The 23,963-nt window shown below is 43.2% G+C and overlaps 1 protein-coding gene across 2 annotated transcripts in view; it reads left to right on the forward strand.

The window, feature by feature from the left end:
- Positions 1-23,963, forward strand: part of LOC109402227 (lachesin) — a 525,383-nt gene that overhangs the window by 487,652 nt on the left and 13,768 nt on the right. For both annotated transcript variants that reach the window (XM_062845257.1, XM_062845259.1), the window contains exon 7: positions 6,247-6,375. In XM_062845257.1, coding sequence (XP_062701241.1) covers positions 6,247-6,375 — 129 coding nt within the window. The remainder of the gene's footprint in view (positions 1-6,246; positions 6,376-23,963) is intronic.

Consider the following 23,963-nt stretch of genomic DNA (forward strand, 5'->3'; position numbering starts at 1 on the left):
TATCAGCAAATTGAGACGAAAAACGGCGTTTTTCGAGCAACCGATTTTTTCTGTTTTTACTTTTCCTGTGAGAAATGTTTATCGGTCGTTGCTGTTTGTCCCCGATCAAAGATAGCCGAAAACTGGAAATCGCTCTTTTCATTTTCGCTATCCAACTTTATCGCCCGCAAAGTTATCGCGATAATTATCAGAAGGCAAATAACAAAAATTTGCCGCTAACGGGATTCGAACCTAGACCCTCCACAAAACTGTGCATGAGCGCGCACCATAACCACTCGACCACACAAGCTGCTCGAGAGAGGTCAAAAATTTTATACATAAAAGCTACAGCCGGTGACGACGGGACTACGGAAAGGCGAACAAAGAGCAGAAAGCAAACCAGTCAACTTTTCATTGCTGATGATAATCGATTTTCGGCGCTGCGGAACGAGCGAAAACACATTCTCGAGAGAAACCCGGGTCTGAATTTATCGCACGGCTTTTTTCGCCGATAATGCGTGTGGGAGAGTTTTCTACTATCGCGATCGTGATCGATAATTTCATTCCCTGGTCGAGACAGGAGTGTTGACGTAGGCCCAATAAGCCACCCATAAAAATCTCCATTGCGAATAACATAGGAGAAAATACGACTCGATACAATCGGCAAAGACCCACGCGACGAAATAAGGACTACGATTGGAAACTTGGAACATGGAATTGCAAGTCACTAGGTTTCGCAGGATGTGACAGGATAATCTACGACAAACTACATCCCCGCAGCTTCGACATCGTGGCGTTGCAGGAACTTTGTTGGACTGGACAGAAAGTGTGGAAAAGCGGGCATCGAGCGGCTACCTTCTACCAAAGCTGTGGCACCACCAATGAATTGGGAACAGGATTTATAGTGTTGGGCAAGATGCGACAACGTGTGATCGGGTGGCAGCCGATCAACGCAAGGATGTGCATGTTGAGAGTTAAGGACCGTTTCTTCAACTACAGCATCATCAACGTCCACTGCCCACACGAAGGGAGACCCGATGACGAGAAAGAAGCGTTTTACGCGCAGTTAGAGCAAACATACGATGGTTGCTCGCCGCGTGACGTGAAAATCGTTGTCGGCGACATGAACGCGCAGGTAGGAAGGGAGGAAATGTACAGACCGGTAATCGGGCGAAACAGCCTGCACGCCGTATCGAATGATAACGGCCAGCGATGCGTAAACTTTGCAGCCTCCCGTGGTGTGGTAGTCCGAAGCACCTTCTTTCCCCGCAAAGATATCCACAAAGCCACCTGGAGATCACCCGACCACCAAACAGAAAACCAAATCGACCACGTTCTAATCGACGGTAAATTCTTCTCGGTTTAAATAACGTCCGCACATACCGCAGTGCGAATATAGATTCGGATCACTACTTAGTCGCTGTATGCATGCGCTTAAAACTTTCGACAGTTATCACCACGCGTCGAAGTCGAACGCCGCGGCTCTACATCGAGCAACTTCGTAACGTAGAAGTGGCTCAAGACTACGCGCAGCAGTTAGCAGTGGCCCTACCAACGGAAGAGCAGCTTGGCGCAGCTACACTTGAAGATGGCTGGAGGGACATCCGATCCGCCATAAGTAGTACCTCGGCTACAGCACTAGGCTTCGCGACTCCGAATCACAGAAACGACTGGTACGACGGCGAATGTGAACAGTTGAAAAACGAAAAGAATGCAGCATGGGCGAGAATGCTGCAAAACCGTACGAGAGCGAATGAGGCACGTTACAAACAGGCGCGGAACAGGCAGAACTCAGTCTTCCGGATGAAGAAGCGCCAGCAGGAAGAACGAGATCGCGAAGCGATGGAAGAGCTGTACCGCGCTAAGGACACACGAAAGTTCTACGAGAAGCTGAACCGCTCGCGCAGAGGCTTTGTGCCGCAAGCCGACATGTGCCGAGATAATCACGGGAATATTCTCACGAGCGAGCGTGAGGTGGTCGAGAGGTGGCGGCAGCATTACGATGAGCACCTCAATGGCGACGTTGCAAGTACCGAAGGTGGCGTGGTAACAGATCTAGGAGTATGTGCACAGGACGAAAGACTTCCGGCCCCTGACCTTCAAGAGATTGAGGAGGAGGTTGGCCGGTTGAAAAACAACAAAGCCGCTGGAGCAGATCAACTACCAAGCGAGCTTCTAAAATACGGGGGAGAAGCACTGGTGAGAGCACTACACTGGGTCATTACCAAGATTTGGGAGAAGGAAGTATTACCGGAGGAATGGATGGAAGGTATCGTGTGTCCCATCTACAAAAAGGGCGACAAGTTGGATTGCGGAAACTACCGCGCGATCACACTACTGAGCGCTGCCTACAAGATACTCTCTCAAATTTTATGCCGCCGTCTATCACCGATTGCAAGAGAGTTCGTGGGGCAATATCAGGCTGGATTCATGGGTGAACGCGCTACAACGGACCAGATGTTCGCCATCCGCCAGGTGTTGCAGCAATGCCGCGAATACAACGTGCTCACACATCACTTGTTCATCGATTTCAAATCGGCGTATGATACAATCGATCGAGAACAGCTATGGCAGATTATGCACGAATACGGATTCCCGGATAAACTGATACGGTTGATCAAGGCGACGATGGATCGAGTGATGTGCGTAGTTCGAGTATCAGGGACACTCTCGAGTCCCTTCGAATCTCGCAGAGGGTTACGGCAAGGTGATGGTCTTTCGTGCTTGCTGTTCAACATTGCTTTGGAGAGTGTAATAAGAAGAGCGGGGATAAACACGAGTGGGACGATTTTCTCGAAGTCCGTTCAGCTGCTAGGTTTCGCCGATGATATTGATATTATTGCTCGTAAATTTGAGACGATGGCGGAAACGTACATCCGACTAAAAAGTGAAGCCAGGCGAATCGGATTTGTCATTAATGTGTTGAAGACAAAGTACATGATGGCAAAGGGCTCCAGGGAGGAATCACCGCGCCCGCCACCCCGAATTCATATCGACGGTGATGAAATCGACGCGGTTGAAGAATTCGTGTACTTGGGCTCACTGGTGACCGACGACAACGACACCAGCAGAGAAATTCAGAGGCACATTGTGGCAGGAAATCGTACCTACTTTGGACTCCGCAGAACTCTACGATCGAATAAAGTTCACCGTAACACGAAGTTAACCATCTACACACTTAAATTAAATCGCCGACCTCAGCAAACGGATTGCCGAGAATCCAACAGCCGAGAATCCGGTAATATTTTTTACTGAATCTCGGTAAAAGTTTTACCGAGATGTCGTTCAAACTTTGCCGAGATCTCGGTAATCCAACTTTTTACCGAGATCTCGGCAGAGTTCATCGAGACTCGGTAATGGTTTACCGAAATCTCGGTAAAAATTTTACCGAGAATCAGTTAATATTTTAACGAGATATCAGCTGTTGGATTCTCGGTAAACCGTTTACCGAGATCAATTTCTGAATTTAAGTGTGTACAAAACGTTGATTAGACCGGTCGTCCTCTATGGGCACGAAACATGGACCCTACGTGCAGAGGACCAACGCGCCCTTGGAGTTTTCGAACGGAAGGTGTTGCGTACCATCTACAGCGGAGTGCAGATGGAAGACGGGACTTGGAGAAGGCGAATGAACCACGAGCTGCATCAGCTGCTGGGAGAGCCAACCATCGTCCATACCGCGAAAATCGGGAGGCTACGGTGGGCGGGTCACGTCATCAGGATGTCGGATAGCAACCCGACTAAAATGGTTCTCGAGAGTCATCCGACCGGTACAAGAAGACGTGGAGCGCAGTGAGCTAGGTGGGTCGACCAAGTGGAGGACATTCTGCGGACCCTACGCAGAGTGCGGAACTGGAGACAAACAGCCATGGACCGAGTGGAATGGAGGCGGCTACAATGTACAGCAGAGGCCACCCCGGCCTTAGCCTGACCGGTAAGGTAAGGTAGCTTGTGGCAAAGACGGTACAATGAAGTAACGCGTAACTTCAGTAGCTTTTATGGTGCATTGAGCAGCAAATCTTTCACAGAGCTTCTGGTGTAGTATGTAAGGTGAGTGGTTAATACTCCTGGTGTCCATGGTTCGAGTCTGAATATATTTTGCGCTTTTTGCGTTTCAAATAAGAAGCAATTGTGTTCTGTTGTCCTTAATTTTAACAGTGAATAAATTGCACTGATGTTGCTGGTACTGGCTTTGAAACAAGTCGTGTTGCTTGGGTAATGAATCCATTTAGGAAAAAAAACTCCTTTAGGCAGTTCCGATTCATTACTTAAATTGAGGTTTTTGGGTGTATCTTAGGGGTCTCCAGTTTGCCTAGTTGTTAAAGCTATGGATTACCAATCTAATGACGACGGGTGTGATTCTGATCTGGCTGTGAAAATTTTCTCAACTCCCTGAGCATACTGTATCATTGTCCTTGCCTCAGAAATTGTATATTGTGCGCGCAATGTCTGGCAAAGAAAACCCTTTAATTAATAACTGTGCACAAAGAACACTAGGTTGAAGAGAGGCAAGCCAATTTTCAGTGGAAACGTAGAGCCACACAGAAGAAGAAAAAGAAAAGGAAGAAGACGAAGAAGAAAAATAAGAAGAAGAAGAAAGGTGCATCCTTATTTTATATTCAAGGTTGTTTGACATTTTGTAAGGAAGTGATACTTGAATGATTTTCGCAATTCATATATCGTCGGTTTCCTGCAATAGGGGCACAACTCAAAAAATGAGAATTTTAAGAATAAGCGTTTAAAAATTGTCAATCTTGAAGCACCTCCTGCAAATTCACTTATTTCTCTCATTATCAAGTAAACGAATTGTGCGGTAGTTCGGCAGCAGCAAAGTTTCGCGCGCTCGCTTTGCTAGATTTTTGCGATTTTTTTTTCCTCTTCCCTCTGCGGGGCTCCGACGACGGGATGCCAAGCAGTCAGTAGTGTACGGTAGTTCGGAAGCAGCAAAGTTTCGCGCGCTCGCTTTGCTAGATTTTTGCGAGAGTGAGTTTTTGGAGGCAAAGTGTACAGGCCGCGTTTTCATTCGGTCGTCGTCGTCGTCTATTTGACTGCTCATTTTCGTACGGGGCGATTTATGATACGATAAATGCAACAAACAACATTTTTTGCGATTTTAGTCAACAGACATTGAAATGTTCGTCACGTCAAGTGTCGGCCCAAGTTCCAAAGTCACGTTGGTTCAAATCACTTTATTTTCTCTTTCGTTAATTTTCGCACTTCGAAAACTATCTGAATGGTTCGTCATCTTCGATGTCGGCATGTGTTTTGTTTTAGTCCAAATGAAAATAAGTGGTTTGATATTAATAGGGTTGCATGAATCACTCCACTTTCCAAAGTGAACTCATATCATGCGCCCTTTCCCCTCCCCACTAACAAAAAGTCCTTCCCATGACAGACGTGGAGACGCAGAGGTGATCTCGGTCTTTAGTAAGCAACGCACGTCATAATAACATTCCTTTCCTTCCTCGATGACCGTAAGGACGTGGCCGGCGCCGTTATTGACCTAATAAAGTTTGGAATTCTCGAAGATGCACATTGAGGACGGTAAGCTACTCCCAAGCTCCGTCTGTTGGTTCCTTGTGCAACTTCGATTGTTCTGGTCAATCACGGAGTAGCAACTACGAATAGTACGGTCATCTATGCTCATGCTCATTATCAAGTAAACGAATTTTGATTGTTGTATCATGGAAAGGGGCTGACGGACTATCTGTTTCATGAATTTTGGATTACTATTTTGCAACGACTATTGAAAAAGTTGACTGATTTTGAGTTGTGTCTTTATTGCGGAAAATTGGCGAAAATGTCTAAATCTTGCGTTTCTCAACGAATTTCGGAACGGATCTTTGTGAGATGAAATTTTACATAGTTTTTCATCGTTAGGCAAATGGCAAATTTTGAGTTGTGCCCCTATTGCAGGAAACAGACGATATGTTTCTTCCTGAAGGAACAAAAGTCGTGCAACTTATCGTCACCTACGTGTCTTCGTATACAACATGATAGATCCAACTGGCAATAAGTGGCCATCATCTTTGATTTATGGCCCTTTCACCGACACCCTTTCCATAAGAGGGATTCTAGAGACGTGTGATCCCCCCAATTTTCTTCACATCCTCCAAAAAACTACAAACGTAGACATAAGAAAAATGGTCCTTCCTGTTCCCACACTGTTACTCTCACTACGTGACGATTTCCCCCCTGAACGCATGATCCATATAAAACAAAGCTCCTAACGGAAGTAATTTGTTTTCACCTTCTCTTTTGTTGCAGTGACTTCCTACCGAGGCGAGGTGCTGAAGCTGGTGAAAATCTCACGCAGCGAGATGGGCTCCTATCTGTGTATCGCATCCAATGGAGTGCCCCCGTCGGTGTCCAAGCGAATATCGCTCAGCATTCACTGTAAGTATTAATTTTGGAATGTGTTGTAAGCTCGCAGCTTTGATCGGTTCGGCTGTAGGATTGGACGAGTTATGTGCCACCAAGCACCAAGACAAAGTTTGTGACTGTGTGACATGGACAACCGACATGCCGTAATCAAATTCCGTTCCGAATCAGGATTTAACTCGTACAACCATGCGTGTATTGAAATAGTTTAGCCCATCCGGCCTCGGAGACTTCCCTAACACGGACGAATTCCATACATTAGTTGGAAGCCCCGTATATGTTGGCTGAAAAGCCCAGCGGGCTCAATTGCATCGGGATGCAAGGGCAGTCAGTTTAGTAGGTCCGTAGAGTACACAGTCAAAACATACAAAATGCAAACAAAAATATAAAATTGATTAATTTTTTGCTTTTTTTAACTAATGGAATTGTACTATTTTGAATATAAACTTTGTTAGAATTACATCGAATTTCCTTTTTTTGGGCGGCCTAGCCTTCTGAACACAGATTAAAAAAAACTGTTAACGTTGAAGAAGCATGAAGCATAACCGAATTGCTTCATTAAACTTTCTTGTGTCGAATGTTATTCTTTCAACCGTTGCAAAAACCCTTTCACAAATCCAAAACTGTGCACACGGCGTGAAATGCGTCGCCACTGGCAAAAGTTGTGTTTTTCGGGAGAGAAAGTTTTGCTGTTGTGCCAACAACCAACCGGATTGCATGAATTGTTGGAATGCGACACCATGAAGTGTCAATGACATCGTTCTATTCCGTGTCTGGCGCGCCGACCAGTTGTTGGCCCAGGCCTGCCTAAAATGTAGACAATCATTCCCAGCTTCGTACGACTGGATAAGAGATGTGTGTGATCCGATCCCGTGTGAGTTTTTGGGGGTGACATACTGGAAAACTCTGCCAATTAATGTTTCTCCCGTGCGAGCGGGGATCAGTTCGTTTACCCGCTCATGGTGAGTTGAGCCGCTACTCCTAGGCAGACATATTACAGTGCAACTTTTGGACAGTTTAATTGGGACGTGCAGAGGATAATCGTCCTTCATAATTGGAGACAGTGAGATAAGGAGAAGTGCCATGATTTTCAACCAATGTTTTAGGATGTGATGTTTTACGCTCCACAACCGCTAAGGACGAGTAAATGTAAAAATGTGAGAAAAATGTGACTCTGCCCAGCAACTCCTATCCATACCTACAAATGGCACCGGTCGATCTGCGAGCAACCAGGGAATATCGGGTAACCAACCCCGGCGGAAACTTTGGTCGCATGCTGACAGGGAAGGGGGGTTTGATTCTGCAAACCTGAGCGTCTGTTCTCCAGAAGGAGCGTCTGATTCCCATGTTAGGGGCGGCTGATCAACGTCCGAGTGCCAGGGAAGGACTCTAAGCTCAACTGCGCACTAATGGTCCTCCGGTAAGTAGGGGGTTGGTGTCAGGCCCTACGAGCCAGCTGTAAAAAACCATTGTAACGGATAATCAGCAACAGAATAATACGAACCGAGACCAACGGCAACGACCCCAGCGAACAAAAAGGTCTTGCGACTGGAAACTCGGTGCGTGGAACTGCCGATCTCTCAACTTCATTGGGAGCATCCGCATACTCGTCGATCTACTGAAGGATTGCGGGTTCGGCACCGTAGCGCTGCAGGAGGTGTGTTAGACAGGATCCATGACGCGAACGATTAGAGATAATTATACCATCTACCAGAGCTGCGGCAACACACGCGAGCTGGGAACAGCTTTCATCGTGATGGATGATATGCAGAGGCGCGTGATCGGTTGGTGGCCGAAAGAATGTGCACGTGCAGGTTGAGGATCAAGGGCCAATTCTTCAACTTCAGCATATAAACAATGTACGGTACCGGTGACCGCCACGGTACAACCTAGAGTGACTGAAGCAATCGGATGTCGCCTCAGCATACGCGCAGAATCTCGAGGCTGCGTTGTCAGACGAGGGCGAGCTCGATGAGGCCCCTCTAGAGGAACCATCAACGTCGCAGCCGAGAGCACCATCGAGTACGTGGACCGGAATCAACGGAACGAGTGGTTCGACGAAGAGTGCAGAACGGTTCTGGAGGAGAAAAACGCAGCGAGGGCGGTTATGCTGCAGCAAGGGACCCGACAGAACGTGGAACGTTACAAACAGAAGCGGAAACAGCAGACCCGTCTCTTTCGGGAGAGAAAGCGCCGCCTGAAAGAAGCGGAGTGTGAAGAAATGGAACTGCTGTGCCGTTCCCAAGAAACACGGAAGTTCTATCAGCAGCTCAACGCATCCCGCAACGGCTTCGTGCTGCGAGCCGAAATGTGCAGGGATAACGACGGAGGCCTCTTGACGGACAAACGTGAAGAGATCATAAGGCGGAAGCAACACTTCGACGAGCACCTGAATGGCGAAGAGAATGTAGGCACGGATGATCAAGGCAGCGGAGGAAATGACTATGTTGGTGCAGCAGAGGACGGGAACGAACCAACTTCCACGCTGAGGGAAGTTAAGGATGCCATCCACCAGCTCAAAAACAACAAAGCGGCTGGTAAGGACGGCATCGCAGCAGAACTCATCAAGATGGGCCCGGAAAAGTTGGCCACCTGTCTGCACCAGTTAGTAGTCAAGATCTGGGAAACTGAGCAGCTACCGGAGGAGTGGAAGGAAGCGATAATCTGTCCCATCCACAAGAAAGGCGACAAGTTAATGTGTGAGAACTTTCGAGCGATCACCATTTTGAATGCCGCCTACAAAGTGCTATCCCAGATCATCTTCCGTCGTCTGTCACCTAAAGTAAATGAGTTCGTGGGAAGTTACCACGCCGGTTTCATCGACGGCCGGTCGACAACGGACCAGATCTTCACCATACAGCAAATCCTCCAGAAATGCCGTGAATACCAGGTCCCAACGCATCACCTGTTCATCGACTTCAAAGCGGCATTCGACAGTATCGACCGCACAGAGCTATGGAAAATTATGGACGAGAACAGCTTTCCCGGGAAGCTTGCCAGACTGATAAGAGCAACGATGGACGGTGTGCAGAACAGCGTAAGGATTTCGGGTGCACTATCCAGATCGTTCGAATCTCGACGGGGACTATGACAAGGTGATGGACTTTCCTGCCTACTACATATTCAACATCGCCCTAAAAGGTGTTATGTGGCGAGCCGGGCTCAACAGCCGGGGTACGATCTTCACAAAATCCGGTCAATTTGTCTGTTTTGCGGATAACATGGGGGTTATTTGCTAGAACATTTTGGAACCCGCCTGAAACGTGAAGCAGTCAAGGTCGGACTGGTGGGGAATGCGGCTAAGACAAAGTACATGCTGGTAGGTGGGACTGAGCGAGGCAGGACAAACCTTGGCAACAATATTACGTTAGACGAGGATACTTTCGTGGTGGTAGAAGAATTCGTCTACCTTGGTTCCTAGCTAACGGCTAACAATAACGTGAGTCGTGAAATACAAAGGCGCAATCTAAACATCTAAATGAATCTAAACACGCACTAAATGCACCTTATAGAAAACGCTAATAAGACCGGTGGTCCTCTACGAACACGAGACACGGACCATGCTCAAGGAGGACCTGCAAGCACTCGAAGTTTTCGAAAGATTTTTTCGATCTTCGGAGGTGTGCAGGAAAACGGTGAGTAGCGGAGAACCACGAGCTCGCTGCATTTTACGGACAACCCAGCATCCAGAAGGTGGCCAAAGCCGGAAAGATACGGTGGACAGGGCATGTTGCAAGAATGCCGGACAACAACCCTTCAAAGCTGGTGTTTGCAACTGATCCGGTTGGCACAAGAAGGTGAGGAGCGCAGAGAGCACGATGGGCGGACCAGGTGGAGCGTGACTTGGCGAGCATCGGGCGCGACCGAAGATGGAGAGCGGCAGCCACAAACCGAGTATTGTGGCGTACTATTGTTGGTCTTGTCTTAATGGTGTTGAACAAACAAATGTATGTGTATGTAGGACTACAAAAATCTGTTTCCCTTCCTTCTAACATTCACTGCACAGTATCTATCAGACAACGCCTACGGGTTATGCAATCATGCAGCACATCTTCAATCAAGCACCTTACGCCTGGCATCCACGCACCAATGTGTGAACCCTCTGCCCATCATATCACCTCGATATCCGCATGAATTTGTGTAGACGCAGAGGTACACTCCCGTTCAAAAGTTTGGGGTCACCCCCTCAAAAACATGTCATTTTTTTAGGCCCATATCTCCGCAAATTTGCGTCCGATTTCAAAACCCTAGGTTTCATTCGAAAGATAATAAGCCAAAGAAACTTTGAACATGATTTAAAAGAAACTTTTTCAAAAAAAAATTTATGTAAACTTAACCCAAAGTTGCCAAATTTTCTAAAAAATGAATATAAACTTACGGCAGTGTCGCTTGAAGTTGGGTCGACCAAATTTTAAGATGAGAGCGGTAATATGACCCATTTTCTATTAGCTTTCAACTGCTTTTTACAGAACTTAGCTAAAAATTCTAGAAAAAAAGTTATTAAGTAAATTAATCCTTGATGACATCGACCAAAAGTTTGGGGTCACCCCTCAATATGATGTATCGGCCAAAAGTTCGGGCCACTTTCGTAAAACATGGAAAAGTGATTTGGTGATATCTTCGTCATCTATAGTTCAACTTTAATTATTTTTGGCTCATTTCAAAGATAGTTAACTAAATTTACGTTTGATGTCTTCAACTTAACGTATTTAACGATTTTTGTATATAAAAAAGTTATGTAAAGTTAGCGTGGTAAAATACGCTTCAAAAAATGAGGCAACTTTACGTTAAGTTTTAGTATGTAAATCTCAACAAATATGTGTGGTTCAATGTCTATGCAGTAAGTATCATTCATTTTGTTTCAAATAAGCCAAGAAGAATTAAAATTGAATGAAAGATGACAAAGATATCAACAAATCACTTTTCCATGTTTTACGATAGTGACCCCAAACTTTTGGCCGATACAGCATTTTGAGGAGTGACCCCAAACTTTTGGTCGATGACATCAAGGATTAATTTACTTAATAACTTTTTTTCTAGATTTTTAAGCTAAGTTCTGTAAAAAGCAGTTGAAAGCCAATAGAAAATGGGTACTATTACCGCTCTCATCTTAAAATTTGGTCGACCCAACTTCAAGCGACACTGCCGTAAGTTTATATTCATTTTTTAGAAAATTTGGCAACTTTGGGTTAAGTTTACATACAAAATTTTTTGAAAAAGTTTCTTTTAAATCATGTTCAAAGTTTCTTTGACTTATTATCTTTTGAATGAAATCCAGGGTTTTGAAATCGGACGCAAATTGGCGGAGATATGGGCCTAAAAAAATGACATGTTTTTGAGGGGGTGACCCCAAACTTTTGAACGGGAGTGTCTATTCGGTCTGATGTGGATGTAAATGATTGCAATCATCACTTCCTTACCCTTCTCCTCATTGACCTGCAACATGACGTGGCAGACGCCATTGCCGCCTTTAAATAGAAGATTACCAACCCCCACACACTGAAGATGCCTGCTTGTTCCCGGCAGATATCTCATGGGTTGCTTGTGTGTGATTGTAGCTGGTCTGGCGATACTGAAGTTGCATCCACGGGTGGTCAATCAAGCTCAAGCAAAAGCTCAATCTATCAGCTCTAGCAGTGGTTGGGAAAATACAGGAATTTAGCGAGTCATTCATTAATCCCCTTTTCCATTTTCAGGGTTAACCACTACCAAATCCCTTACCCCACCTCCAAGAGCCATAATTTGGAATACAATTTTTCAGAGATTTTAAGTATAAAATGCTTAAGGAACTTGAGGAGAGCTTCTAAGGTTTTCAGAGGTATGTTCGAAAGGTCCTAAGGCGGTCTAAAGTGTTTCATTGGGTTTCTAGTGGTTTCAAGTTACTTCAGCGAGCTCCCGGGGATTTCAAAGAAAAGCCGGAAGGCAAGTTTATGGAAGTCTCAAAGGGACTTTAGAGAGGTTTTAATGCGTTCAGGCCTAAGGCTACGATTCATACAAGTTTCGAAAATTTTGAATGGACAAATATCTACGAGGGGGAGAGGGTTTGAGATTACCAAAAATGAGTCTTCGTAATATCATTGATCGTCGAAACTCCCTGCCTCAATAAATTTCTGGCTACGCCACTGTACCCAAACAACTCAATTTAGTTTATTTACCTCTTATTTTTTTTTAAACTTCATTGGGGCCCAGATGTTTTGACAATTCTTACAGGGGGTCGCCATCTCAAAAAGGTTAGGAGCCCCTGAGCCATTAAGTTAAAACCCACGAATGAAAACCCTGAAGCGCCCCTAAAACGTACCAAAACACCCCTGGGCCCCATGAAACACCTCTAAAGCGCACATGAAACCCCTTAAAGCACCTTTTGAATTCCGTCAGACCCCTTGAAACGGTCAAATTCTCATAGAATCCTCTGAGATTCCTAAAAACCCCGTGACATCTCCTCGTACCCTTGGAAACCCTCTGAGGTATCAATTGGAACGTCCCTGAGATCTCCTGCCCAAGTAGCATTTTGATGGCAAAATTAGTCTTGGAGTTTTATAGAATCATCATAATTCCTGATATCTATTATTTTGGTTTTATGGTGGTTCTAAGAACCGCTTCCAGTCTATTTGAAACAAAAATGTTACTTGGGCTGGTACTCTATGGGACTCTCTGAAACGTCCCTGTAACATCCCTTATAAATGCCCCCTTGGCGCCGTTGTCATATGTACCATCATTTTTTTCCTTTTTGTCATGCACAAGATTGGTTCTGAATAACTCTCTCTTTTATACAGGGCATAAAATGAGGTGCATAAAACAACCTTCATAAAAGAAGGATTGAGTCCTTCATTTTTATCTCAAGCGTTTCTGGAAGTGTCGATTCAGTGCATAAAGATCCAGGGTGCTACCCCTGGTTTCAGTTGAATTCAGGAACATTCAAGAGAACTTCAGGATGGTTTCAAAGGGGTTCAAAATGAGATTCAATGTGTTTCAGGGCATTTGAGAAGGTTTCCGATGAATTTGGGGAGGGCTTAAGGATAATCGTCTTGAAATATCAGTTCAGCAGTGCATCAAAACTTCAGACGCACTAATCTCAAGAAGCAAGCTTCAAACAACAATGCATTTTATTATTCTGCTCATGCTCACTTGTAATAAGCTTAAAATAAGAAGCTCAGGTGCGCTGGTTTTGTTTACGAAGAGATTTGTGCCCTCAAAATCGTGAGTAGGTGCCAAAGTCGGCCATTGTGGCGGCCATATTGGGATTCTAACAAGTCTGTCCTTAAAAGGCTCGCAGGTGAATTTCACGTAGGTTTCATGAAGATTTCAGAGGCGTTTTAAAGCGTTTCAATGCATTTCAGGAGGTTTCACAGGGGTTTAAGGGAGCTTCAGAGGATCTCAGGTATATTTCACGGAGGATTTATAGGGATTTCAGAGGAGTTCCAAAGCGTTTCAAGGCATTTCAATGTGTTTCAGGGCATTTCAGGAGGTTTCACAGGGATTTAAGGGGGCTTCAGAGGCTTTCAGGTGAATTTTACGGAGGTTTTTAGGGGTTTAAGAGACATTTCAAAGCATTTCAGGACAATTTAATGTGCTTCAGGGCGTTTATGAGGTTTAAGGGGCCTTAAGGTGGTTTTAGAGGCATGCAGGTGAATTTCACGGAGTTTTGGTGGGTTTTCAGAGGCGTTTCAAAGCGTTCAAAAGCGCTTCAATGCGATTCAGGGCGTTTCACAGGCGTTTTAGGGGGCTTCAGAGGCTCAGGTAAATTTAACGGAGGTTTTTTTAGGGATTTTAGAGGCGTTTCAGAGCGTATCAAGGCGTTCCAATGCGTTTCAGGGGATTTCACAGGGGTTTTAGCGGGCTTCAGAGGCTCTGAGGTGAATTTCATGGACGATTTGTAGGGGTCTTAGAGGCGTTTTAAAGCGTTTCAAGACGTTTCAAGGGTTCTCAATGAGTTGCAGGGCATCCAAGGAAGTTTAAGGAGGGTTTTAGGGCGCATCAGAGGCTCGCAGGTGAATTTCTCGTCAGAGGGGTTTCAGAGGCATTGCTAAGCGTTTCGAGGGGTTGCAACGCGTTTCGAGGCGCTTCAAAGCGTTTCAAGAGGGTTAAGGGGGCCTCAGAGGCTCATGGGGTTTCATGGGGGTTTTGAAGGCGTTTTAAGGCGTTTTAATGCGTTTCAGGTCGTTCCAGGAGGTTTCAGAGTGGTTTCAGGGGGAGCCGTTTCAACCAAATACGTTAGTAGATGGAGCCTTGTAGCCGTGTGGTTAGGGTCACCAAGCTTCTAATTGCACCATACTATGGGGTGAAGGTTTGATTAGCACATAGCTACACGAGGCTCTGTAAGCATAAATTTCATTCATTATGCTTCAATAGGTCACTGATTACGCTTGATCAGATGTCCTAAGCTCCAGGGAATTCTCGGATACTCCTATACAATCATAGAACCCACCACTTGATAGAACATAGATGCCTGGGGCTGTGTGAGTATAAACCTCATACTTAATGCTTTTAGAAACAACTAGTAGCCCTCGTAGACTCGATGACCTTTATTCAAGGAAGTTCTTTGAGATTCTCAAACTGACAACGAACTCACCACTTGACAAGACATAGCAACATGAAGCTGCGTATGCATGAATTTCATTCATATTGCTTCAATAGATCACTGATTACGCTTGTAGATCAGATGGCATAAACTCCAGGGAGTTCTCGGATTCTCTTAAGCTTTTAACCCTTGAACACTCCGTAAACGTCCCTTAACTCTTAATTCTGATTTTTTTCGTAAACCAACTTTATCTGTAATCTTGAGTACTCCAACTGCTCTGAACACAATCAAATTGCATTTAGGTAATGTTTCCTAAATGAAGGGACCTAAATAGATTTTACCTAAATGGATCCTACCTAAATGGAGGTTTTAGTGTAATGCGTTCAGGCTATGCTTCGTACAAGTTTCAAAAATTTTGTATGAACAAAAGTCTACGAGGAAGGAGGGGTGTGAGATTACCAAAACTGAGACGTCGTAGTTTTTGGACAGCGACTAACATGCGTTGAGCTGCTGTTGAGGTTTTCGAAGAATGAGCGTTTTATGAGTTCCCGTCGTATTCCTTCGTCGTGAATGTGTTTGTTAGCGAGGGTATCGCGCCACTTGGGCGGTGGTTCTATATTCGTCTGTTTGCCACTATAACTCAGTCAATTTTGAACCAATTGACTTGAAATGTTGTACACGGGTAGATACTACATATACCTATCTCACCACATTTCAAAAGTTGTGCCAATCGGTTCAAATTTGACTGAGTTATAGTGGAAAACAGACGAATATAGAACCACCGCCCAAGTGGCGCGATTCCCGACATAGAGACGGTCGGCTAAAATAACCCCTGTTATTTTTTTTCTCTCCCATAACAAAATTTAGTGTTGAACGATGTAATCAAAGTTTTCGATGAGTTACAATATATATATTGATTGCGAGGAATGATTAAAACACGTGAAATTGAAATAATATTCTATGAAGTTACTACATTTTCAATATAGTTTATCATATCTTGTTTTCAGACCACGGTAATTTGCAATCGTTTCAATGAAATGTTGTTAAATTTTCAGAGAGATTTTTTGAATGTTGTTTCTTTGGAATGGTGTTTGTGAAACTTAATAATATTTGTTTATGATTTGAAGAGCCAATGAAACACTCTATGACAATATTGCCATATATGAGCTAATTCTATGAAAATAGAGGAAAATCTTCAAACCGTTAAAACTTTCAATTCCATCGATGAAACATTTTCAAATTTCCTGAGGTGATACTAAAACAGTATATCTTTCAAAAGCCGGGTGTCAATATGGTGTATATTTTTATTTGTTAATATCGGTTTCAGGCACACCGTGCGTGCATATAAGAAAATCCTATAGAAACGACTCAAAATCTTCAAATCACAAAAACTTTAGTTTCCCTCGATGAAACATTTTCAAATTTTCAGAGGAGATACTAGAGTAGTATATCTTTCGAATGCGGGGTGCCATTTAGGTGGACATTTTTATTTGTTAATAACGGGATTTAGCACACCGTGTGTGGAAATCGTCTTTACAAGTATTACTATGATTTTGATGTAGCTTGAAAGTCAGTACAATTGGATGCAGTACATGATATAACCGAGTAACCCCGGCGGGCATTAATAGGGGACCAGGCAAAGTTGCAGGAGATTCAAAAGTATACACTAAAAAAGTTGCATGAGTTAGAGAGGGTTTCATAGAGTTTCAAGAAAGGTAGTGAAGGTTTCTTGGGGTTTTTAGAGGCGTTATATGGGCGCTACTGAGTCATGGCGTTTTTGGAGTGTAACAAAAGGTTCAAAAGCATTTCAATATGCCCAGGAAATTTCAGTGGGATTCTAGATTATTAAAAGAGTTTCTGAGACGTTGCAGCGATTACCGAGCATTCCAGAATGGTCCTGAATGTCCCTGAAACCCAAAACGCAAAAAAAAGTCATTGACGCCCTCTGTAATGCCTTCTTAAACCTCTTTAGAAACCCGCTGTAAATTCTCTAAAACTCTCTCAAATGGCTCTGAAACCACCTGACACTACCTCGAAATATCTGTAACGAACCTGAAACTTCCTTTAACCGCACAAAAAACTCCCCTGGAACTCCAAACCTCCGAAGCCCCTGAATTCTCCTGAAATTACCTGTAACGCCTCTGAAATGCGCTGAAAGTCTTCTGAAACTCCCTAAAATGGCTCCGAAGTCCCCCTGACACCTACTTAAAATCCCTAAAACGCCTCCGACACCTGCCAAAATACCTCTGGAACCTGCAGAAACCATCTGTAATACCTCAGGCAAAATAAATAAATAAATGAATAAATAAATAAATAAATAAATAAATAAATAAATGAAATGAAATCCTGGGGAATTCCTAAATAGTTCCTGGGGGAAGTTATGGATTATTTTTTGGAGAACTTCTGAAGGAATTCTAAAAAGTGTTCCTGGGGGAACCCTTGGAGGATTTTTTTAAACAATTCCTGGAGTTGTTTCTGAAATAAACACAGAAGATATTCCCGGTCGAATCCTTGGAGGAATGCTTGAAGGAAAATCTGGAGGAATCCCGGAAGCAATCCCATGATGAATTCCTTAGGAAATCCCAGGAACGCTTTCTTAACAAATTCCTGGAAGAATTTCTGTAGGAAAAAAATGAAGGCATCCATGTCTGCAATATTTTTTGGACGAATTATTGTTGGAATTTTTGGATGGAGAATGTTTTGTACATGATTTAAGGAACTCCTGGAAATTTCTGGAGGAATTATCGAAAAATGCACAGGAACAATCACTGAAGGAACTTCTAAAGATATCCCAGGAGAAATTCCCGGAGGAATGCCTGGTGAAACCCATACAGGAATTCTTGGAAAATTCTCTGGAGCAATCCATGCAGAATCACTGAAGGAAGATATGGAAAATTCCTGAAGGAATTCATCGATGTATCCTTGCAGAAGTATTTGTAAAAAAACTGAAGGAATCGTAGGGGAATTCTTAAAGCATTTCTTGGAACAAACCCTAAAAAAAACTATCTGAACCCTGCAAGATGCCATGGAAGAATTCACGAAGGAGTTCCTGAATAACTGCCTTAAGGAATTTCTGGAGATGTCCTTGAAATAATTTGTAAAGAAATCCCAGGTATTATTATCTTAGCATGACGTTTGTTTGAATTGAATACAAGTGAAAATTCGTGTAGCAATAGCATATAACTGCACTCTATGGCAGCATATAATTCTACAAAGTCCTTGATTGATTGATTGATTTATCTTTATTCAAGTGTAGAATTAGCTATGAGTTAAAATACACATAAATATAAACAAAAAAAAATTATCTTTATTATAGAGACTTTCAGCCCTTGGCTGGTTCGTCTCTGGGATATGCAAAGTCCTTGTTTTTCCCTACCGGAAACTTGCCATGCTGTTTTTGTGTTCCATGAATAAACATCACAAAATTTAACCATTCATTCAAGCTTGTTATTTGGTTAACCCTCTAATACCCAATCCCGCCTTTAGACGGGGTATAGTTTGAGCATTTTTGTAATTTTTGTTTCGTGTAAAATTTTTTTTTTATATTTTTGGCTGATATTTAGGACTGTTCTGTATATCTCAAAATGGTTTTTGGTGTATTTTAAAGCGTTATTACATTTTTTAAAAATCATTGAAATAATGATGTTTTAGTTACCTTTTAGAAGTCATTGTTTATTTTGTATTGAATCGCTACAATTAACATATTTTAAATTTTTCCCAAATCATTCTATCCTAGTTCAATAGTTTAAGGGAGTCGAATACACTCTAAAATTATTTTCCTTAAAATTACACGGAAAATTAAATTTTGCATAAAAAAATAAAAATAAAAATATTTTAACAATAATCATAAAATCTCAAAATGTTTTTGTCTCAAAAAATCCGTAACCCAAATAGGCTTCCAGGAAAAGTATAAAAGTGTGGGAATGTTCAAAAATAAAAATTAGAAAAATCAAAAACCGAAATTCATGAAATCGAGTTTTTAAAAAAATCATCTTCCAAAACATGTTTAAATCGATTTTAGATGACGAAAAATGATATTTAGAACAAAATCAAAAATTTGGGTATTAGAGGGTTAAATTCTATGATAAGATTGAAGTAGATCTCTTGGAGAAATACTTGGCGAAATTTCCTGTGATTCTCAAGAATAAAAAAGGTTGGCTAATTGTGGATAAAAACCTCAATTATTAGAATAGTTTTTTTTCATATTTTTTCTGGGACACTTGAATTATTGACAATCTTTGAGTCGGCTTGAATTAAAAAAAATCTGCCGGCCAGGGGGGGGGGCGACCCCCCCCCTACCCCCGGCCCCCCTCTGGCTACGCCCTTGAATGCAATTCTAGAAAATTCTTCGATTGTTGCATGGAGTGTGTTACGTTTGCATTTAGTCGTATTTTTTGGTTCGTATGCTATACTCTGGCTTGTGAAACTGTTTAATGTGCATTTGTAGCGCTTCAAACATTTCAGGAGCGATCCAGTACAAAACACGCAAGCCGTCCGCTAACCCGAACATCAAATTGTACACGGTCTTTTGTTGTTGCCCAAATAAGGATGCCCTTTTAGAATTAGAAATTCCTAGATCAAACACAAGCTATGTAAGCAAGTAGCGCTGCAAACAAAAGGCAATCCGCCAGAAGAAAAACGATCACAGGATTGACTGATGGACCGAGAACAATAATGAAACCTCGTCATCCTGGGATTGGACTTCGTTACCTATTTAGATAACTGGGCACAATTAATGTTGTGTGTTGCATGTTTGTGTTTTGTGCATTTGTAATTCCATTTTGTTGTTCGTGCACTCAGAAATAAAAGAATACACGGAATTACTATTATTTATGCATTTTGTATCCGCATCTCACTCACTCGCTTTCTGTTTTCATGCTATCTGCCGTTTAGCCTGGGTTGAACAGGAGTGTTTCGTCAACCCAGGCGAAGCACCAGATAGCATGAAAACAGAAAGAGAGAGAGAGAGAGAGAGATGCGGATACAAAATGCATAAATAATAGTAATTCCGTGTATACTTTTATTTCTGAGTGTATCTAGTTCGCAAACGTGGGGCCCGATACGGAAAATAATATGAGCATTCGTAAGGTTCCAATTTATTCGTTACAATGTCCCAAAGGTTTATTATAAGCTTCCACGGGTGGTCAATCAAGCTCAAGTTCAAGCTATCTCTAGGAGTGGTTTGGAAAATACAGGAATTTAGCGAGTCATTCATTAATCCCCTTTTCCATTTTTAGGGTTAACCACTACCAAATCACTGACCGCCACCTCCAAGAGCCACAATTTGGAATACAATTTTTCAGAGCTTTTAAGAATAAAATGCTTCAGAAACTTGAAGAGAGCTTTTAGGGTTTTCAGAGGTATGTTAGAATGGTCCTAAAGCGGTCTAAAATGTTTCATTTGGTTCCTAGTGGTTTCAAGTTGCTTCAGCGAGCTCCCGGGGATTTCAAAGAAATGCCGGAAGGAAAGTTTATAGAAGTCTCGAAGGGACTTTATAGAGGTTTTAATGCGTTCAGGCCGGAAGCTACGCTTCATACAAGTTTCGAAAATTTTGAGTGGACAAATTCTACGATGGGGGAGAGGGTCTAAGATTACCAAAAATGAGTCTTCGTAGTATCATTGATCGTCAAAAATCCCTGCCTCAGTAAAGTTCTGGCTACGCCACCGTACCCAAATAACTCGGTTTAGTTTATTAACCTCTTATTTATTTATTTTTTCTAAAAGACTTCATTGGGCCCCAGATGTTTTGACAGTTCTTAAAGGGGGTCGCCATCTCAAAAAGGTTGGGAACCCCTGAGCCATTAAGTTAAAACCCACTAATAAAAACCATGAAGTGCCCCTGAGACGTCCCAAAACATTCCTGGGCTCCATGAAACATCTCTGATACCCTTTAAACGCACATGAAACCCCTTAAAACTTCTTTGGAATTCCGTCAGACCCCTTGAAACGGTCAAATCCTCATAGAATCCGCTGAGATTCCTGAAAATCCCATGACATCACCTCGCACCCTCTGAAACCCTCTGTGGTATCCATTGGAACGTCCCTGAGATCTACTGCCCAAGTAGCATTTTGATGACAAAATTAGTCTTGGAGCCTTACAGAACCATCATAATTCTTGATATCTATTATTTTGGTTTTATGATGGTTCTAAGAACCGCTTCCAGTCTATTTGATAAAAAAATGTTACTTGGGCTGGTACCCCCTGAAACCCAATGGGACTCCCCGAAACGTCCCTGTAACATCTCTTTACTCTACCTTGGTCTCGCTCCCTTCGGCGCCGTTGTCATAGATATTATCTTTTTATTCCTTTTCGTCATGCACAAAATTGGTTCTGAATAGTTCTCTCTTTTTATGCACGTCATAAAATGAGGTGCATAAAAATAAACTGCATAAAAGAAAGATTGATTCTTTAGTTTTAACTCAAGCGTTTCTGGGAGTGTCGATTTATTTCATAAAGATCCAGGGTGCTACCCCTGGTTTCCGATCAATTCAGGAACATTTAAGAGAACTTCAAGATGGTTTCAAAGGGGTTCAAAATGAGATTCAATGCATTTCAAGGCGACACAAGGCATTTAATGAGGTTACATGAGTTACTGCAGGACTTCAGGTGTGTTCGCGAAGGTTCAGAAGGGTTTTCGGAGGTTAACGAGAAGTTTCTGGAAGTCTCAGTGGGTTTATATGGGTTTCAAGGCGATTCCAGGAAAATTTAAGAGAGCTTTATGTTGGGGGTTCTTAAGAAATTAGAGGAACTTGAGGTGAGCTTTAGGGCTTTCAGAGGCGTGTCAGAATGGTCTTGAGGCGTTCCAAAGTGTTCCAATGGGTTCCTAGGGGTTTCAAGTTGCTTCAGCAGTCTCCCGTGGAAGTGCCTGGGGGTTTAAGGAATGTTTATGGAAGTCTCAGGGGGACTATAGAAGGGTAATACACCCGGACCTCCATTTAGGTAACGAGTCGGGACTGTCTAAATAGAATTTTTGCCTAAATGCATTCAGTTGATTACCTAAATGGATTTCAAGGTTGCAAAGAAGTTTGAGAAGGGCAAGTGGCTTTCAGATGCAAAGAGGAGGGGGTAAAGCCTGTCAGGTTAGAGGGATTCCAAGGGAGTTTTGAAGGGGGGAGTGGTTCAGTAGCGTATCTAGGCGTTTCAGGGCGATTCTTAAGTTTTCAGAGGGCTTTAAGGGGTGCTCTCAGGTGAACTTCACGGGAGTTTCAGAGGCGTTTCAGGAAGTTTCAGAGGTATTTTGGAGGCTCCAGAGGCTTCCAGGTGCGTTTCACATGGATTTCATTTGTGTTTCAGAGGTGTTTCAGGAGGTTTCAGAGAGGTTTTGTGGGGCTTCAAAAACTCTCAGGTGAGTTTCATGGGGGGTTCAGAGGCGTTTCAAAGCATTTCAATGCGTTTCAGGGCGTTCAAGGCATTCCAGAAGGTTTCCGATGAATTGGGTTTTTTTAATTAAGAAAAATCTATTGATTTTTTGATTTTATACGAAAGAGCACCTTTTTCTGAACCACCATGATTTTTTTCAGATTTTTAGAGCTTCATTGTGGTACCTAAAATCGCTTTCGAAGAGATTTTTCGAAATCACCTTTTGACAGCTGGCCATCTGCTTGACAGCTCCGCCCAGTACAAAATGCGACGAGGGGCGATTCGACAAATCGCTCCCATACAAACTTCAAACTGATTTTTAAATAGGTTCCCGGGCACCAAAATTCATGAAAATTTCGGCTCAGTTTTGCATGCAAATTCTAAACATGGAATTATCTCAACACCGCTAAAGAAGCCAATTGGGGGCGGTTTCTTGAAAGGCTCGCAAGTGAATTTCACGGAGGTTTCATGAGGGTTTCAGAGGCGTTTCAATGCGTTTCAGGAGGTTTCACAGGGGTTTGAGGGAACTTCAGAGGATCTCAGGTAAATTTCACGGATGTTTTATAGGACTCCAGAGACGTTTCAAAGCGTTTCAAGGCGTTTCAATGCGTTTCAGGGCGTTTCAGGAGGTTTCGCAGAGCTTTTAGGGGGCATCAGAGCCTCTCAGGTGAATTTCACGGAGGCTCTATAGGGGTTTTAGAGGCATTTCAAAACGTTTCAAAGCATTTCAGGGCGTTTTAATGCGTTTTAGGTTTAGAGCCCCTTAGGAGAGATTCAGAGGCTCGCAGGTGAATTTCACCAAGTTTTGGGGGGTTTCAGAGGCGTTTCAATGCGTTTCAGGGCATTTCAGCAGGTTTCATAGGGATTTTAGGGGGCTTCAGAGGCTTTCAGGTGAATTTTACGGAGGTGTTTGGGGGTTTAAGAGACATTTCAATGCGTTTCAGTACAGTTTAATGTGCTTCAGGGCGTTTATGAGGTTTAGGGGGCCTTAACGTGGTTTTACAGGCATGCAGGTGAATTTAACGGAGTTTTGGGGGGTTTCAGAGGCGTTTCAAAGCGTTCAAAGACGCTTCAATGCGTTTCAGGGCGTTTCACAGGCGTTTTAGGGGGCTTCAGAGGCTCAGGTAAATTTAACGGAGGTTTTTTAGGGATTTTAGAGACGTTTCAGAGCGTATCAAGACGTTCCAATGCGTTTCAGAGCGTTTCAGGGGATTTCACAGGGGTTTTAGCGGGCTTCAGAGGCTCTGAGGTGAATTTCATGGACGATTTGTAGGGGTCTTAGAGGCGTTTTAAAGCGTTTCAAGACGTTTCAAGGGTTCTCAATGAGTTGCAGGGCATCCAAGGAAGTTTAAGGAGGGTTTTAGGGCGCTTCAGAGGCTCGCAGGTGAATTTCTTGCATGTGTCAGAGGGGTTTCAGAGGCATTGCTAAGCGTTTCAAGGGGTTGCAAAGCGTTTCGAGGCGCTTCAAAGCGTTTCAAGAGGGTTAAGGGGGTCTCAGTGGCTCATGGGGTTTCATGAGGGTTTTGAAGGCGTTTTAAGGCGTTTCAATGCGTTTCAGGTCGTTCCAGGAGGTTTCAGAGTGTTCAGAGGCTCTCAGATAAATTTCATGAAGATTTCAATGGAGGTTCTAGAGGCGTTTCAAAGCGTTTCAAGGCATATCAATGGTCTTCAGAGCGGTTTCAGGGGAATATAGAAACTCATTTAATATTTACTCCATTGCGCAAA

This window comes from Aedes albopictus, chromosome 1, assembly GCF_035046485.1.
Source record: "Aedes albopictus strain Foshan chromosome 1, AalbF5, whole genome shotgun sequence".
Classification (NCBI taxonomy): domain Eukaryota; kingdom Metazoa; phylum Arthropoda; class Insecta; order Diptera; family Culicidae; genus Aedes; species Aedes albopictus.